This window comes from Chelonoidis abingdonii, chromosome 1, assembly GCF_003597395.2.
Source record: "Chelonoidis abingdonii isolate Lonesome George chromosome 1, CheloAbing_2.0, whole genome shotgun sequence".
NCBI classification, from domain to species: domain Eukaryota; kingdom Metazoa; phylum Chordata; order Testudines; family Testudinidae; genus Chelonoidis; species Chelonoidis abingdonii.
In genome coordinates, this window is record NC_133769.1 from 203,303,242 (window position 1) to 203,321,594 (window position 18,353).

The 18,353-nt window shown below is 45.5% G+C and overlaps 1 protein-coding gene across 1 annotated transcript in view; it reads left to right on the forward strand.

The window, feature by feature from the left end:
* The window catches only part of CLIC6 (chloride intracellular channel 6), a 54,171-nt gene extending 40,791 nt beyond the window's left edge, over nucleotides 1-13,380 (forward strand). The window contains exons 4-6 of the mRNA XM_032792269.2: nucleotides 6,400-6,506; nucleotides 11,039-11,220; nucleotides 13,041-13,380. Coding sequence (XP_032648160.1) covers nucleotides 6,400-6,506; nucleotides 11,039-11,220; nucleotides 13,041-13,202 — 451 coding nt within the window. The 3' untranslated portion in view covers nucleotides 13,203-13,380. The remainder of the gene's footprint in view (nucleotides 1-6,399; nucleotides 6,507-11,038; nucleotides 11,221-13,040) is intronic.
* The last annotated feature ends 4,973 nt before the right edge of the window (nucleotides 13,381-18,353 follow it).

Sequence of the window (18,353 nt, forward strand, 5' to 3'; positions counted from 1 at the left end):
GAGATATCGCCCGAGGGCGATATGTACAGTTTCTCCATGAATCCCCTTCCACCCTTCTCCGACCGTCTCTCTAACTTACCTCCGGCGTGCGGCTCAGCTTCAGACCGTTGGGTCCGCATCGCTGCGGTTTGGGTACTCACCTGCAGTTTGCCTCGTACCGCCTTCCCGCCCCCCCTCCTCCTCCTCTTCAGGGACCCCTCTCACGAGCAATCCTCCTCCTGGAGGTGCAAACGCTCCTCGACAAGGTGAGCCATTCAGGGGTGCCGCAAAACGAGAAGGGAGAAGGGTTCTACTCCCGCCTACTTCTGATTCCAAGCGCCAAGGGAGGTTCCGTCCCATTCCTGATCTCGCGGACTCAACAAATATTTTACTGAAAGTTGAGATTGCGCATGGTTTCCTTGGGCGGACATGCAGCCTTCCTAGTCCGGAGACTGTAAGCCGCCACTCGCATAAGGCATGCTCAGCGACGTCGGATTTTCATATCGCCATCTTTCCCCCCGCCCATCGGACTCCCTTCTCCCTTGTCGCTTTTCTCAGTGCGGCATGCCGTCATATAATCAGTGTTCACCTCTGTTCATTCCCGTCCTCGCCTCCTCTCGCGGCGGCCCGAGAGTGTTCACCGAAGTGGCATGGCCGTAGTCGTCGCGCTCTTCCTTCCGCAGGCCGGGTGCATTAGGGTAATTCCCTACCTCATGACGACTGGCTTATCCGAGGACGTCAGCAGGCCAGGATGCTCTTCCCAAGAAGCGGTGTTGGGCGCTCCGTCTTAGGGTCCGAGCCGCCTTTTTGCAAACCTAGGCTGATCCACAAAATGTAGAGAAGTCCCATGTCTGGTCCCTACCCAAGGAGCTTAGCAGTTATCGGCGCGTCCTGGACTCTACTCTACGGCCACGGCCACTCCTTCCTTCGGTCCAGCCGATTCAGAGGCTTTGGTCGGAACACTCATTCGCGGAGGTTGCAGGCAGACCTCTAACTCTACTGCGCACTTGCCTCACACTCATTGGGGCAGCATGGCGCGCCTGCACTTCGTGACGCAGCATCGCCCTCACGGCCTCAGACCTCTGCATCTGGCTCATCCCTCAGCTTCGGCGCCAGCTCAGTCACGCTCTCCGCCATTGGATACCGTCGTCACAGTCCCACACGACTAGATTACTCTCTCCCTCCAATGGTGGCTGGGAGGAGTCCGTCGTCTGCGGGCGCGCCCAATTTCAACAGCCACAGCCCGTCGCTGTCCTCATGACGACGACGCGTCAGGATTTGGGATTGGGGGGCTCACAATAGGGACCGTTCACGGACGGCAGGGGCGCTGGTCTCTCCGCGATCCCGAGCTTCGCCAATGATCTCAACATCCGGAGTTGAGAAGCGGTCCGCCTGTGCTTGTCTGTGCGTTTCGTCGTCAGATCCAGGGCCGCTGTGTCTCCGGTCTTTCATAGACAAACAGCAGCGAGTTTACGTAACATGTCAACACGCACGGCGATACGAAATCTCCTCTTCTTTCCCAGGAAGCAATAACGATACCTTTCGGGTATTATTTTTGCCATAACCCAGCTACGTTCACTCTAGCCGCTTACCTACTTGCTACGCGGGGCGCTGCAAATCTGGCAGACCATCCTCAGTCGGTCCTTGCAGCTCCCACGGAATGGTCCTTTGCTCGAAAAAGACGTCGCCCTAGCTCTCTTCTGGCAAGTGGGGGCATCAACAGGTGGATCCTTTTGCAACGCGCACGAACAGGAAGTGCCGTGTTTCTGGCTCTTATCCAGGGCCGCGAGCCGGGCTCGATAAGCGGACACCTTCCTAATTCCCTGGACAACGCACTTTCTTATGCATTCCCACTCTGTTCTCGCCCGTTACGTCCACTAAGGTCCTTCTGAAGGCCGCGCAGGGACAAGGGCCCGCTTGATTTTGATCGCTCCAGGCTTGGGCACGCCAGCATTTGGTACTCTCCTGCTAGCTGGACCCTGTCTGGTAGTCGACCCGGTTCCCTGCCCTCTTCACGCTGGGACCTGATCACAACTAGGACCAATGGCCCGCCTTTGTCAGCCGACTTAGTCCATTGCTGAGCCTCTAGGAGTGGGCATCTGAGTGGCTAGACGCTGCGTCTGATTGCACGTTTGTTCTTTCCCCATGTGAGGCAAGTCCTTCTGGGAAGTAGAAAACTCAACAAGGGCAACATACGTAGCTAAGTGGTAAGTCGTTTATACGGTGCTGGTGCGCGAAAAGGCGGCTTCACATCCTGCACGGGTCCATTCGATCGTCAATTCACGATTACCTTTGGTCGCTCAGGAGCATAGGCTTGGCTACTAGTCACATAGCCTTCGCTCCGGGGTTCACTTGGCGGCCATCTCCACTTCCACCACGGGGCCGATGGCCATTGCCGCCTTTTCGCACCCACTGGTCAGTAGATTCCTCAAAGGGCTGGAGCGCCTTTACCCTCAAGTCCGTCATCCAGCCCCTCCTGGGATCTTAACCGTCGTGTTGTCTTGTCTTATGTTCCCCCCGTTTGAACCGCTGGCTACATGCTCCCTCCTCCATTTGTCCTGGAAAAACGGCGTTCCTGGTGGCCATCACATCCGCTAGGCGCGTATCAGAGCTGCGCGCACTCGTCGTGGACCCCCCATATACATGGTTCTTCCATCGAGACAAGGTGCAACTGGGAGGCCGCACCCGGCCATTCCTCCCCAAATTGTCTCAGCCTTCCACGTTAACCAGGACATATTCCTCCCGTATTCTTCTTCCTAAACCTCAGGTTCATCTCGTAGAGAACAACAGTTACATTGCCTAGACAGTGCGCAGGGCGCTCGCCTTTATATATAGATAGAACTAAGCCGTTCCCGCAAGTCCACTCAGCTCTTTGTCGCAATAGCTGAGCGGCTCAAGGGGCTGCCAGTCTCCTCACAGAGGGATCTCCTCGTGGGTAATGCTTCTGCATAAGAACATGTTACGACCTCGCGCATCTCCCTTCGGGGCGTATAACTGCAACACTCTACCAGAGCCCAGGCATCGTCGGTAGCGGTTCCTCGCACGAGATCCCATCCAGGAAATCTGCAGAGCGGCGGCGACCTGGTCCTCTCGTGCACACGTTTACTAGCCATTTTTGCCCTGGTCCAGCAGTCCAGGGATGATGCGGCCTTCGGTTTTCTGCGGTGTGTTGCGCACTGTGACCTCTCACTCCGACCCCACCGCCTAGGTAAGGTTCTTGGGAATCACCCTACTGGATGGATATGGAGCAAGCACTCGAAGAAGAAAACATGGTTACTTACCTTGTAACTCTTGTTCTTCGAGATGTGTTTGCTCATATCCATTCCACTGACCCCCTCCTTCCTTCCCCACTGTCGAGTGAGTAACCGGCAAGACAAGAAGGAACTGAGGAGCGGGCGGGCCGGCAGGGGTATATATCACCCGCCATAGCGGCGCCACTCTAGGGGGCGACCTGCCGGCCCACTTGAGTTGCTAGGGTAAAAGTTTCCGACGAACGTGCACGCGCGGCGCGTACACCTACTGGAATGGATATGAGCAACACATCTCTAAGAACAAGAGTTACAAGGTAAGTAACCATGTTCTCCCTAGAGTTAATAAAGGGTCTTGTTAGAGAGCTTATTCCTTCACTCTCGATAGTATGCATGTTTAACAGCCGCAGGGGTTCATGATGAGATCGGACTATTAGTTTTTCCATCCCTGTGAGGTATTTGAATTTCCCTACCTCCCAGCAGGTGCACAACAGCTTTTCACACCATCCATTTTGATTCTCTCTTTTATACCTCTATAACTAGCTAAGTGATAAGAATACACCTAAATTCTTTCTTTTATACCTCTATAACTAGCTAAGTGATAAGAATACACCTAAATTCTTAAAGTATAGGCCTTTGCAGACAGGCCTGAATATCTATATCCTAAGATGTCTGAGCTAACACCTATTGAAATCAATGAAAAGACTCCCGTGCCAGTTTAAGTCAATAGGAACTGTCCTTTATAGCACTAATCAACTGATGATATCCTGCAAGTTTGTTATGATGTAGACATGCCAACTCTCGTGAATTGATGATGAGAGATGCAATTTCTAAATAAAATTAAGCCTGGCTCCCGCTGCCAGACTGGGAAATAGGAGAGGGGACCCCCTGCAGCCAACCCTAGGCCTGGGGAAGGAGAAGATCCCTAAGAGGAGCAGAGGTAAGGCTGGTAGGGCTGAAATATGGCCTGGAGGCTGCAGGGGCACTGACTCTGTGTGTGTGCGTGTGTTGATGGTGGGTTCTGAGCAGATGCAGTAAATGCTGGGTGGGCAAACTGAGTGCAGCGAGGGTCAATGGGGACTGAACTGATGGGAGCTGAATTGAGGGGAGATGGGTGAGGACAGAACTGATGGGGGGACTGGAGGACAGGATTAATTGTTGGGCAGGTAAGAGCTTCTGCAGCAGGGGCCAAAATCACCTTATCCAGTACATGTGGGAGAGTGGGCAACACTAACTGTCACATGCACACACCCTGACGAAAGGCAAGGGAGAGTTCAAAAATCAAGAGACTGACCTAAAACACCACAATATTATCTTTTTTAAAAAAAAAACAACTCATGATTATTGAGGGTCCGACTCACTGTTTTTGATCTCTTGAAATTAGCAATACAGTAACTCCTCGCTTAACGTTGTAGTCATGTTCCTGAAAAATGAGACTAAGTGAATCCAGTTTCCTCATATGAATTAATGTAAATGGATGAGGAGGTAGGCTCCAGGTTAATTTTTTCACCAGACAAAAGATTATATTATATATATACATATACATAGTATAAGTTTTAAACAAACAATTTAATACTGTTCACAGCTATGATGATTGTGAAGCTTGGTTGAGGCGCTGAAGTCAGAGGGTGGAAGAGGGTGGGATATTTCCCAGGGAATGCCTTACTGCTAAATGATGAACTAGCAGTCGGCTCAGTCCTCAAGAGTTAACATGTTGTTAATATAGCCTCACATTCTACAAGGCAGCACAACTGGAGGGAGGGAAGACAGCATGGGAGACAGACTCTCACCTGTGTGTGTGATAGAACGAGAGAGAGATATGCATTGCCCCTTTAAGTACGCTGACTCCACTCCAAGTACACTGCCTTTTTAAGTAGATCAGCAAGTTCAGAGAGCCCCTGCTGCCAGCAAGCTCCCTCTGTCCTGAGCCCTGTCATGTCCCTCTCCTGCTCTGTGGTAGGGTGACCAGATGTTCAGGAGAAAATATCGGGACCGCCACGGGGGGGCTTTTTTTTTTTTTTTTTACACTCACCCATCCGGGAGTTCGACAGCAATTCAGCGGAGAGCGCTTCAATCACAGACGGTCTTCGGCAGTATTTCGGCGGGGAGTAATAAACTTTGCCGCCAAAGACAGAAGCACCCGCCACCGAAATACCGTCAAAGATGGTCCGCGACTGAAGGACTCTCCGCTGAATTGCCGCCAAAGACCAGAAAACAAAATGTTGGGACAAAAGGCATCCCGACCGTACTCTGGGACATGGGACAAACTCCTCAAAATTGAGACAGTACCGATTTTACCGGGACATCTGGTCACCCTACTCTATGGAGATGGGATAAGTGGGCGACAGGAGCAGGGGGGGATGGGGACACCCTGACATTAGTACCCCTTTTTCTCCCTCCCCCCTTGCACAGCAAGCAGGAGGCTCCTGGGAGCAGCTCCAAGGCAGAAGGCAGGAGCAGCCCATGGCAGTGGGGGAGGGACAGCTGAGCTGCCCACCAGTTGATAGCGTGCTGGGAGGCTGCCACACAGGGAACTTAGGACAGCAGGGAGCTGATATGGGGGGCTGCCAGTCCACCCTGGTTCCAGGCCCCCACCACTAGCTCCAACAGGCTGCTCTTCCTGCAAGCAGTGGACAAAGTAGGCAGCTGCCAATCAAAGTTATAAGGGAACATTGCTCAGCTTTAAACGAGCATGTTCCCTAATTTATCAGCAACGAAACAACATTAACCAGGGCGACTTCAAGTGAGGAGTTACTGTACTGATGATGTCACTACAGTAATTCTCAAAGAGTGAAATTCGTTCCAGTGCAGAGGGCTCATGCAAGGACCTCCACACCATTATAGTAACCTACTGTTTCTCTATATTTGTGCTTTGAGATTTATTTCCCTCATTGTCTTCAAGTTGTAAAATAATGAAAGTTGATGAGTAGTTATGGCAAGAAATAGAATTAAACTTCTGGATACCAGGAGTAATTGAAAAACATTTGACACAGTATTTATTTTATATGGTCTAAGTAGTTTCCATTTTAGGAATGTGTCCTATGAAAAATACTTAGCCATATTTTGTTCACCATGGGGTGGAATAAACTGCTGTTCATATAATACAGAAGTAGCCGAATGTCATAAAAGAAGCTGCTAGTTGTATGACATTCTTGTATTTTTAATTCCTCAGGTACCCCAAACTTGGGCCAAAGCACCCTGAATCTAATTCTGCAGGAAATGATGTGTTTGCAAAATTCTCTGCTTTCATAAAGAACACAAGAAAAGATGCTAATGAAAGTAAGTACCGGCAATCTCTGCATCGTTACCGTTGATAACTGGAATGAGTTGGAGTTACATAATTACAGCATAAAGTTTTTTTACCAACGTTCAATCTATATTTGCACTAAGGACTCGTTCTAAGCAAAAGCTATCTGTGGCTTTCCAGGACATGGAAGCTCTGGAAAGCTACAGATCCTGATTCTAGAGTGGGTAATGTTTTAAAGAGAAAGATCAACACATATGCGCTATGGTGAAAGAAAGAATTAGTAGTTTGTTGTTTTTGTCAACAAACTTCTCCATATCACCGTGGCTTGGCTGAACAGTATTTAAGGCCCTGATCCTGCAAATGTTTGACTTGCTGAAGGTGAGTATTTCCACTGACTTCAATAAAACTACTCATATCCAAAAAGCAAGGCATGTGCCTAAGAATTTGCAGGATCAGACCTATGAATGGAATACAAAAAAGCAAATGCTTTTTTCTTCAACTTTAAAAGAAGTGGTATAAAGTTAATGAAATGAACATACTAAGTAAGTATATATAATGTGACAGGGCAAGGCCAGAAGGCTATAGAAAAGTAGTGGGAGACAGATATTAGCCCCAGGCTAAACAAATCCCTGTTACCGGAATAAGTAAATGGCAGCTGCTCCAGGTCGATTAAGACACCTGGGGCCAATTAAGATCTTTTCAGAAGGCAGGGAGGATGCTGGGTTGATTGGGACACCTGAAGCCAATTAGAGGCTGGCTGAAACTAGTTAAAAGCCTCCCAGTTAGTCAATTGGGTGCATGGGTCAGGAGCTGTAGGAAGAGGCTGTGCTGTTGGAGAAACTGAGCAGTACAAACCATATCAGGTGCAAGGAAGGAGGCCCTGAGATAATGGTGAAGTAGATATTAAGGAAGCGGGGGCTGCTGTGGGGAAGTGGCCCAAGGAATTGTACTATTGTCCTATTTCCAAAAAGTCAGCTACCATAGCTGCTACTATTAGGGTCCCTGGGCTGGAGCCCGTAGTAGAGGATGGGCCCAGGCTCCCCCCTGATTAATCATTAAGACTGGGAGACAGCAGACTGTGCAAGGGAGGATTGCTTCTTCTCACCTCCCTTGCTGGCTTATGATGAAAATGGCTCAGTAGGCTGTGACCCTTGCCTCTAGAGAGAGAAGGACTATGTAGAGGGTCACAGTGAGCCTCTGAGGCTAGTGAAGTCTGCCAGGAAGCATGGGACCCACTGAGACAAGGACAGAACTTTGTCACAATAAGTATAATATACTCTAATTTTTTTGACAGTGAAATTGAAATAGCTAAGAGAATTAATTTGGAATAGTACTATTTGTGTAGTAATGACTTTTCTAGGATTTCTCTGAAGCAATTTGACTAGCTCCAAAATGTGGGAATTTTTATGCCAGTGCAATTTTTTAAAACCAAATAATTAAAATTTATTCTAAGACTATGGAATTATGGTACATATTTCTACAAATGGTCATAATGTTTCCTGGCCTAGAGGTAGATGAGAATTTGACAGAAATTCCTCGCTCTCTGGACCAGCCATCTATATTCACTGTGAGTAAAATCCCCTTCCCTTCCCCTTCACAAAGCTGAAATCAATAAGCTTTAAGTGGGAAACCAAGCAAGGGTTGGAATTCACCTTTCCCAGCCTAGCAGCATGCTGAGGGACTACATGGCCATATCCATCATTCAGAGTTCCTGTTTATCCAGCCACTGCATTCATATAAGCAAGGATCCAATGGCTGAACCTTCCCTCAACACCTCCCTTCTTGTGTCAGGTGGTGAGGAGGCCACCACTCATCATCCGGGGCACACACACAGTGTGAAGGTGCCCGCTACCATCTCTCTCTTGCACTGAGCTGTTAGCCAATATTTAGGGCCTTGCTGGATTGTTCCTGTTGGGAGGAAAAATGGGTGATACAAAGCAGGTATTTCTTTGGTGCAATTGTACACAGAGTCCTGTTTCCCTGAACACAACAGAAACAACTAACAACATCAGGCAGTTTCCTTGCTTACAATTTCCAAGTCTCCCTCTCTAATCAGTTCTGTGCCCCAAAGAGTTCTGTTTTTGCTCCTTCTCAGGGTCATGCTGTTCTCTGCTGTCCCCTGGTTTCTCCAAGCATTTCTGCCTCTGACACACACACACAGCTACAAACAATCCCCTAACTCCTACATTTGAAATCATAGAACCCCTAAAATCACAAGTCTTAGCTTCCGATCAGGCCTTGCCATGTGTCCCATTGCCTTGGACTGTGGCTTCTTTTGTTTTCAGCTATATAACTGCATAAAGGGGCTTAGTTGCTCTGTCTGAAAGAAAGGTGCTTAGCATACCCCATTAGCTTTATCTAGGCCTGTGATTGCCTCTGGGTCAAAGATCCACTTGATGCCGGCCATTAACACCTTCCAGTATAACCACCTCTATCCTTAATGTCCTGGTATTCTGACATGGGGGCTTGAGTGGTGTGGAATGCTTCGTACTTGAACCTGTTCCTCTGCACTTAGGGAATTTTCACCCTTCCTTAAAGCTGGTCGAAAAGTGTTCCACCCCTCTCCCACTCCAGGAAAATTATGATCTTTAGCAAAAATTCAAATACCAAAATAATTGGGACAAAATTGAAATTGGGCTAAAAACTGAAAGAACAGTTTTTGGAAATGCTGCTCTAGTGCTTCATAAGATTTGTATTTCAGGTACTTCATGACCCCTTTCTCCTCTATAAACTGGGCTCCCTGGTCAGACTACATCTCCCTTAATGGACTGTGGTCTTCCCTCTTGGAGAGCGAGGGGAATTCATGTGAACTCTTGCCCATTTTCTGTTATTGGAGAGGTTGTCCGCCTGGGTAACTTGGCTCATAGAGGAGAATAGAGACATGAGTCCACAAAGGGTATGTCTACACTGCAATTAAAAACCCACCCCAAATCAGCTGGCCCATACCAGTTGATTTGGGCTCGAGGTGCTCAGGCTAAGGAGCTGTTTAATTGTGATGTAGACATTTGGGCTCCATCTGGAGCCCAAGCTGAAGAGTCTGAGAGCTGCAGCCTGAGCCCGAACATGTACACAGCAATTAAACAGCCCATTAGCCCCAGTCTCACAAGTCTGAGTCAGCTGGCAAGGGTTAGCCATGGGTTTTTAATTGCAGTGCAGACATACCCTAAATTACAGCTCTTTGGAGGCACCATGGCAGCATTTCCAAATCAAAATCTTGGGTTTTGGCTGAAATACTTAGATTTTCAGGTGGTTGATTTTTTTGATGAAAAATCAAACTTTTTCACAGAAATAAAACACTTTTCACAAAAAAATTGTTAGTTGCAATTTTCTGTCAAACTCTTTTGAATATTCTCAATCAGCCTTACCCTTCCTGTTGAAATTTGGTGTAAATGTATCCAGAAAGATATTTTGTAAACCATTTCAACTCAATTGGTTTTACCAGTCTTCTAGAGAGAGAAAAAAAGATTTGCAGACATTCCCCACCCGCATCCACCACTCTAATAAAGAAAAAGGGCAAACTTTTTTTTCAGTTGCATGAATCTAACCCTTTGCAGTATGTACTTTTTATGTTCAAGTATGTTTCAGGGGGGTTGAAGGGTGTGTTGGGTTTTTTGTTAGTTTGGTATTTGTTTTTTATAAATACACCTTTTTAAATCGGGGTAAAGAGGAATAGGTAAATAAACAGCAGCAGGAATCACAGAACCAAATTCATCTTTAATATAAATCCATTATGTTTAGCCCCACCAAACCTGATTTTGGCAAATCTCTACCAATTAACCTCACTAGCACTTTTGATATTCCCTTTTACATTAACACTTAGCAAGCCCAGTAAAGGATCAGGGCCCCATTGTGCTAGAGAGGGTACAGATATAGCAGCTGTACTTAACAAACTTTATATCTCAGATTGCTCTGTGGACAGGTACATACTTAAAACTTTTACCTCTGGAGTATTACTGGTTATGGGGGTGGTTTTTTTAATGACATTTCTATCCCAGCAAAAGCCCTTGTGTAGATGCAGTTAAACCAGCATAAAAGTGCTTTTACTGATGCAGCTTATTTTGCTTGAGGAACCAGCGTGAGCTGTATCAGAAAAAGTATGCTTCTGCCAACAGAAGTTGCATTTACAGTAGGATGGTTTGCCAGTGTGACTATTGGCTATACCAGTATAGCTATATTGGCAAACCTTTTCTGGTGTAGACTAGGCCTACATTTCAGATAGGATTAATGGCAGAAATGGATAAACAATGTGGATGGTTTCAGAGATGGGGTAATAAACTGAACAGATTAGAAAAAAAACAGAAGTTATAACTCACCTGTTGCCTAGCTAATGTCAGATGGAAATGATTTATACCATCATAACACAGGTAGTTCTCAGAAGAGATTTGAATTAGAATAAGGGGCAGCTTTTTGAATACGATGAGTTTTTCCTGTGCATTGAGGTTGGCTTGGGAGGACTTCAGTGTGAGTGGGCTTAGTGTTTGGAAATATCTGGTCTCTTGGGTTTATTCTACTTTTAGAGTGAACTCAGTTCACTTTTCTCTAATCTCTATTTTTCTTAATCTAGATTTGGAAAAAGCCTTACTTAAGGCCCTAAGGAGGCTGGATAACTATTTAAATACCCCCTTGCCTGATGAAATTGATGCCTATAGCACTGAAGACATCACTGTTTCCAGCAGAAAATTCCTGGATGGAGATGAGCTCACCTTAGCAGACTGCAACCTCCTACCAAAGCTCCACATCATTAAGGTTTGGATTTTCTCTTCTATGATTTTCAGTGACTAGCAGCGCTGATGCTCAAGTGCATTTAAAAATGACAAAAGAAACCCCACATCTTTACTGAAACAGACACACAAATGCTATCTCAATCCAGGGTGAGAATGTGAGTCAGAATGAAATTTAGTATAGCATGTCTAATATCCTTTGGGGTTACTCAAACAACAGCATAATGCCCTAATTCCATTTTTTATCTGATAATGTAATTCCTAATGTCTGGATTCCACACTTTTGTTAGATGACCTATCTAAAAATAAATAATTTAGCTAAGGCCAGGTCTATACTACCTGCTGGATCGATCGTGAATCGATTTATTGCATCTTGTCTGGATGTAATAAATCGATCCCCGAATCGACTCCCATACTCCACCTCGGCAGGTGGAGTAAGCGGAGTCGATGAGAGAGCCATGGCAGTCAACTTGCCACAGTGAGGATGGCCAGGTAAGTTGAACTAAGATGCTTCGACTTCAGCTACGCGAACAGTGTAGCTGAAGTTGCGTATCTTAGTTCGATTCCCCCCCTCCCCCCGCCCAAAGTGTAGACCAGCCTTAAGAGTGCTGCAGCTAGCAGATAGATGCTCTGCAGCCTCTCACATTAGGCAGCTGTGGAGGCTATTATTGATTCCAGGATAGCATTACTGCCTTGGCTACAGTCACATTGTTATGGCCATCGCTGAGGTTCTCCTTGTGGCTGGGCACAAGAGGCTGAATGCACAAAAGGAATTAGGAGCCTAAATCCTTATTTTGTGTATCTTAGTTCCAGTTTCGGGACCACTGTGTGATCATAAAACTCTTGCTGAAACCTGTAAGTGCCTGATCTCGCTCGACGCCTAGGTTTTTGCAGTAAAAGTTCCTTAGGTACCTATGTTTCTGCCTCTAAGCATGCCCCCTGTTGCCTGCCTGTGGGCCTCTGGATGCCTAGCTTCTGCCTAAGCCCCAGAGTGATTCACAAACCAAGGGAAGATGTGTTTGGTTGTTTAACTCACCCGTGGGGCTTCCATCTTGGTTTTAGGTCACCTCTGGTAGGGTATATTCCTCTAATATCTTTTATCTCAAATTTCAGTATGTGACGTAAGTATTAATTAAAACTGGCATGTGTCACAAGTTGTATATGTTCTAAATAAGCTCTTTGCCTTAAAATATCAACCAAACATTTATTAAAAAGATTTCTGTTTATAGTCAGTGAGCTTTTCAAATCCACCTATGGAATTTGGGTATGCAGTTAGAAGTGAATGGGAATTGGGCAACCAAAGTCCTTAAGCAGCTTTGCAAATCTGTTATTTAAGTTTTGTAAAATCTTTTCACTTCAAAACCTACATTTTTGAGCTTAAACTACTTGACAGTCACTCTCTAAGGCCTGGTCTACACTGGGTGGAGCAGGAAGAATCGATCTAAGTTACGCAACTTCAGCTACATGAATAATGTAATGGCATCTTCACCATGGTGAGTCGATTGCTGCCACTCCCCCATCGACTCCACCTGCGCCTCTTGCAGCGGTGGAGTACAGGAGTCAACGGGAGAGCGCTCGGGGTTGATTTATCGCGTCTAGACTAGACACAGTAAATCGACCCCCCTGGATCGATTGTTGCTTGTCAATCCAGCAGGTAGTGTAGACATACGCAACTAACCAGCCTCCCCACATCTGTTATCTTTCTCCTCTGTCTTTTTTTTCAAAATTTAAAACATCAAAAATGGATTGCTAAGACAGAAGAATTGAAGAAACCTATTGATTACAAGCATTGTGTGCACTTTGTTTACACAGCTCATGCCTCTAACAATCTTTTTTTTTTTTAAGGTTGTGGCAAAAAAATATAGGCATTTTGAGTTTCCGCCTGAAATGACTGGGATCTGGAGATATTTGAACAGTGCTTATGCTAGAGATGAATTCACAAACACTTGTCCTGCCGATCGAGAAATTGAGTTTGCATATTTGGATGTTGCAAAGAGAATGAAGTGATGGATTAAAAGATATCTCTATTCTACATTTCTTCAGAGAGCTGGATGGGAATAAACCAAGACAAAAACAGAGTACATTATGCAGCATAATTTTAAATTCTGTGACTAGCCAATCCTTCTTTCTTTTCTTGCATTATATTAAGCTCACTCTTAAATTATATGTATGTATGTCTGCTTGTGTGTGTGTTAAAGGTATCAGATCAAAATTCAAACATTTGTTGAAATTACAGTAATGGGCTAGGCACACAATTATTACAGTGTGGCTGGTTACTCATGGTAAAAATACTTTGAGAGTAATATTCCCTGCTTCTTAAATATCTAGCGTGATTATTGCTGCCCTTAATGTCTCAGTTTATTTCAGCGCTTTTGTCAAAACTGACAGTTGACCTAGAGATTTGTCTGAGAGTCAGAGGAACATTTTTCTCTCAAGATGTACCTAACAGAAAGTATCTGTGACCTTCTGGGCTGCATCAATCTTGGAAGACAGCACTATTGCTGTTGGCTGCACACCAGGCTGGTTTATCCAGGAGAAAGATCTGGTTTGATGTGGAACCAACTCCCTCTTTCAAAAGCAATGACTCTCTATGCCAAGGACCTATGGATCAGCTCCACAAAAACCCTGTTTCCCATATTCTGTATATGTCTAGCCCTCATCTCTCTAAGATCTGCACAACCCATGGGACTTCCTTCTTTCCCTAGAAGTGGAGAGGAATATATATTGCAGCTGACCTGTGGACTGTGAAATAAAGTTACTTGGTATAAGTGAAAAGAGAGGGGTCCTGCCCCCTGCCTTGGGAGAGGAAAACCTCCCTGCCCCGATTACTGAACTGAGGCCCCCTCCTCGACTCCTACTTGGTATTGGAAAGCAATGAATATGGGGCAGGAGGGCTATTTAGGAGGTAGCCTTTTTCTTCTTCCTGACTGAACTCCAGAATGTGCTGTACAACTACTGCTAGTGAGAATACCCCATTCCCTTGGAACAGGGAACATACCATCGGAGGTCCATGGAACGTGAATGGGCTACAGCCACAGAGGCTGCTTTCTGCTGGTACAGCCCTCAGAGGCACAATCTGTGCAAACCACAGCCCCTGCACTTGCCTGGGAGCAAGAGCACCAGACTAGCTACCAAAGCTGTGTTATCCCTATGGTCACCAGGGAGTCAGTCTCTGATGTTTTTGCACAATATATTTTTGATAGGGTTATATGTATTTAAAGATGCAGTAGATCTATGCATACTAGATGGATATGAAATAGATCAAAAGGTCTAATGTGAAAGCTAAGAAAAAACAACAGCCCTCTATTTTAGAATAGATGACCTATTCCATATCAAGCAGACATCTACTTTTCTTACACGTTTTACTTGATTGTATATTTCCAGTTTTCAGGTATACTTTGCACTGTTTAATTATAAAAATACTCAGTTCTGATGCATATCTTGTATCACAGTTATTTTTAAAGTGTTAAAAATTGAATTTTTATTCTGCTTTCTTTAGAGAAAAGACACTTAAACCTGTTTTGCAGTACAGAACTTAAATATTGGGGTTGATAGCTGAGTAATCACTCACCAAATGTTACTAATTGCTACTTTGTATTTTCCAACATACATATATATATTCTATATAATCTTTTCATATGCCTTACAAATTTGAAAAGAAAATACACAAATTGATAAGTAAATGGAATATTCTGTGTTTATTTCAGTGCCAGTTTCCTGACTACCTGCAGTCTATCATTACCCTGGATTTTGAGAGAGAAAGATGAAATTAACAAAAACTTGATTTGTCTTTAAGAACTGGAAGAACATTTTAGGCCTGGTCCTGCAATCAGTCCCACACAGGTGCAAGGATCTGCGCACACAGACCCGATTTCAGGATTCAATCCGCAGTCTTGCTGCTTAGAAGTGTGTGTGTGTGGCTTATTGCTGATTCAACCGATAATGGTTTACTGTGTTAGCTCCATTTTTTAAATCAGTAAAGACTATCATCTGTTATCCACCTTTAAGTCAATATGAAATTCAACATTATTCTGTGTAATAGCCTGTTGTATAGCAATATTGTATGTGCTTTACTACTACTTTTTTTTTGCCTTGAGGTCATCTGAGGTCCTCACTTAGACACAGACCACCCTCAAGTTTGTGCCCTGTGCTCTTCTAAGCCTGCAGTCTCATTCCTTTCAGTCAAAGGAGGCATGCCCTGGATGTGTAGAAAGTAATGTATTTTTAAACTCCTACATCATTCTGAAGTATAGCTTACTGAGATGGAGGGTCTTTGGCCCTGTATAAGACTGAAACCTGTGTTTTGTTAGTCCCATGCTCCTCTCCCATCCACCTGGAGGAAGAGGTTTATGGCTTTCTGTCCAGTTAGAGTTGCCAACTTTGGTTGGATGAATTCCTGGAGGTTTCATCACACAACATTATCTTTAATTAAAGATGAATCTTTAATTCTGGGACAATCCTGGAGGGTTGGCAACCGTGTGTCCCATACATATAAATGATACATCAGATTGCAACAAATGAAGTGTTCATGTTTGTAATGGGCTTTAAAAGCAGAATGAGAAAGTCATATTCTGTTACAGGCTAGCTGTGGCAGGAAAGGATTCCACACAGCTCATTGAGACTTTGCAACAACAACAACAACCTGTTTTCCCTCAGCCAAAGCAAAGGATTGCTTTAAACAAATCCCAGAGGGAGGGATAAGACATCACTTACCTCACCTCAGCGCCAGTCCTCTTCAGAGATCCATCTTCTCATGACCAGATTCACCTCCCGGTGGGATAAACCTCCCTCCTGCACTAGCAAGGGGAATTAATAAATTCCCCACAGCTGGCTGTGCCCTACTATCCTACACGCAGGAAATGCCGTAGGCTGGGAACTCCATCTCCCGCATTAACCTACTTAAATTCAGCTGCCCTTTTCAGTGCTTAATTTTTCTGTTTATGGGACATCAGTGCAGCATAGTCAAGCATTCTTGTAAAAGCTCAAACCAAACTAACAACACAGAAAAATTCTTACCACGTATTTGGGAACAAACTTAATGGGCATCTGGGTAGTGCTCTAGCAATACATTCGTGATCAGGTGTGGTCTCAGCCATAGGGTAATTGTAAAAATAAAGAAGTTCTTGTTTTGTGTTTCTTAACTGTTTTTGATCATATGCTGGGATCTGTTCCTCGAAGTGGCACCAGATATCACTGCAATCAGAGGTGAAACAGCTCCCTCTTTGGTCCAGCCCACTCTCTGGTTACTGTTGTTATAAATGATTTGTACTATAGTTGTGCTCAGAGGTCCCATTCTACTCGGTACTGTAAAAATGCCCTCTAAGAGACAGCCCCTTCCCCAAAGATCTTACAATCCCAGGCTCCAATTCTGCAATTAATAAAGTATGGATGAACATGCTGCACAGCCTGGGGAACAAATAGAAAACCAGGGAAACAGGCAAAATGCGTTGCCTATGAGTACACTCCACGTCTGTGACAGAACCACTCAGATGTCCTCATTATCAGGGTGATGTGCTATTCATTTTATATCACACTGCCTCCACTCTTTCTTGTCCAGCAGCACTAAGCCCCATATGAATTCCTCCCTTGTCTTACAACATCTGCAAAAACATCTATGGTCTGATCCACAAAGGTACTTAGGCACTTAAAACACAAGACTTAGGCACCTAAATCTTCGTTCAGGCACCAAATTTCCAATTTTATGCTCCGTGATCCACAAAACTCCTGCCAAATACTGTAGGTGCCTCAACTTATATGGCACCAAAGTGTTTTCAGGGTAAATGTTCCTTTGGTGCTTATGTGTCTGGCTCTTAGGGTACATCTGTCTGTGCAGCAGGTGGAAGTGAGATTCCCAGCTTGGGTAGACAGACACAAGCTAGCTCTGCTCGAGCTAAAAGTAGCAATGTAACTGGGGATAGCCCAGGTGGAAGCTTGGCTAACTGCCTGAGTACAAAGCTGCCTGGAACCCCGGGGTGCATACTTGGGGGGCTAGCCTGTGCTATCCCAGCTTCATACTAAACTCAAACAGAGCTAGGACTGGCTGCCTAGCTGAACTGGGAAGCACGCTCCCAGCCACAGTACAAAAATGCGCATGTGTATTGCTGCTGCCCTTTAGGCACTGGGCACTTACCTCTTGCCTAGGGCTAGTGGTTAGGCACCCACTGTTTACATCTATCAGCACTCCAGCTGCAGCCTGAGTGGGTATAGTTACACTGTTACTTTTAGCTCCATAGCATGAATGGTCCAAGCTTGAAGCAGTTGACTCACTGTCTCAAGGGTGTTTTTGCAGTTCAGATGTATATTATTAGGTTTTGCTTCTTAAACAAAAAGCTACAGTAACGTCACTTGCTAAAAGTCTAAAGGAAAAATGAAACAGTCTCATCTGAAACAAATTTTCATAGGGCTTGATTTTCAGAGGTGCTGAGCATCTGCAATTCCCCTTGACTTCAAACAGACTTGTGGACACTCAGCACCTCTGAAAATCAGACTTATCGGGCCTGGACCACCAACATTTAGTCACACAAAAAGTTCCACTGGCTCACTCCCTAGAGCCGGAAGCATAGATCAGTCTCCTCCTTGCCACATTTGCTCCCAGTGGAGACAAGGGTTAAAGTTGGCAGGAGGGGGAAGGGAGTGGGTTGGCCAAAAAAACCCAAAGATATGACAGCCTTGGCCAGTTCTGAGGGCAATGCAGGTGGTGAGAGTCCCTGCTAGCACAAGGCTTCCACAGGGCTAGCCTCGTCTCACTCAGATTCCTGCACCAGGAGCTGCCTTGTTTGGGAACAGGCTGGCCGTGCAGTGCTTTTCACAAGAGAAACTCCACCCACTACTCTGAAGGGACTCCATGGGGAATCTCCAAGATGCCACCTCCATGAGAGGATCTTTGTTCACAGAGATCCCCTGAGCCCCCTTCAGCTATCAGTAAAGAGAAATAATGTCCATCATTGTGTTAGCCAAATAGGCTCGTTTCCCCCTGGAGCTACTCAATTACCCCAAGGAGGCACGGAAGACGGGAAGACGGGTACCAAACTTTTATTCTTGGTCAGCTGAACGGGTGCTTCTTTCTTGGCTAGTACCAAAGGAAGAAGACACACCTTACTGGCTCAGAACAGCCTTTATATACTAGGTTACAAACATCTTTACGTGCAAAACTTCTGT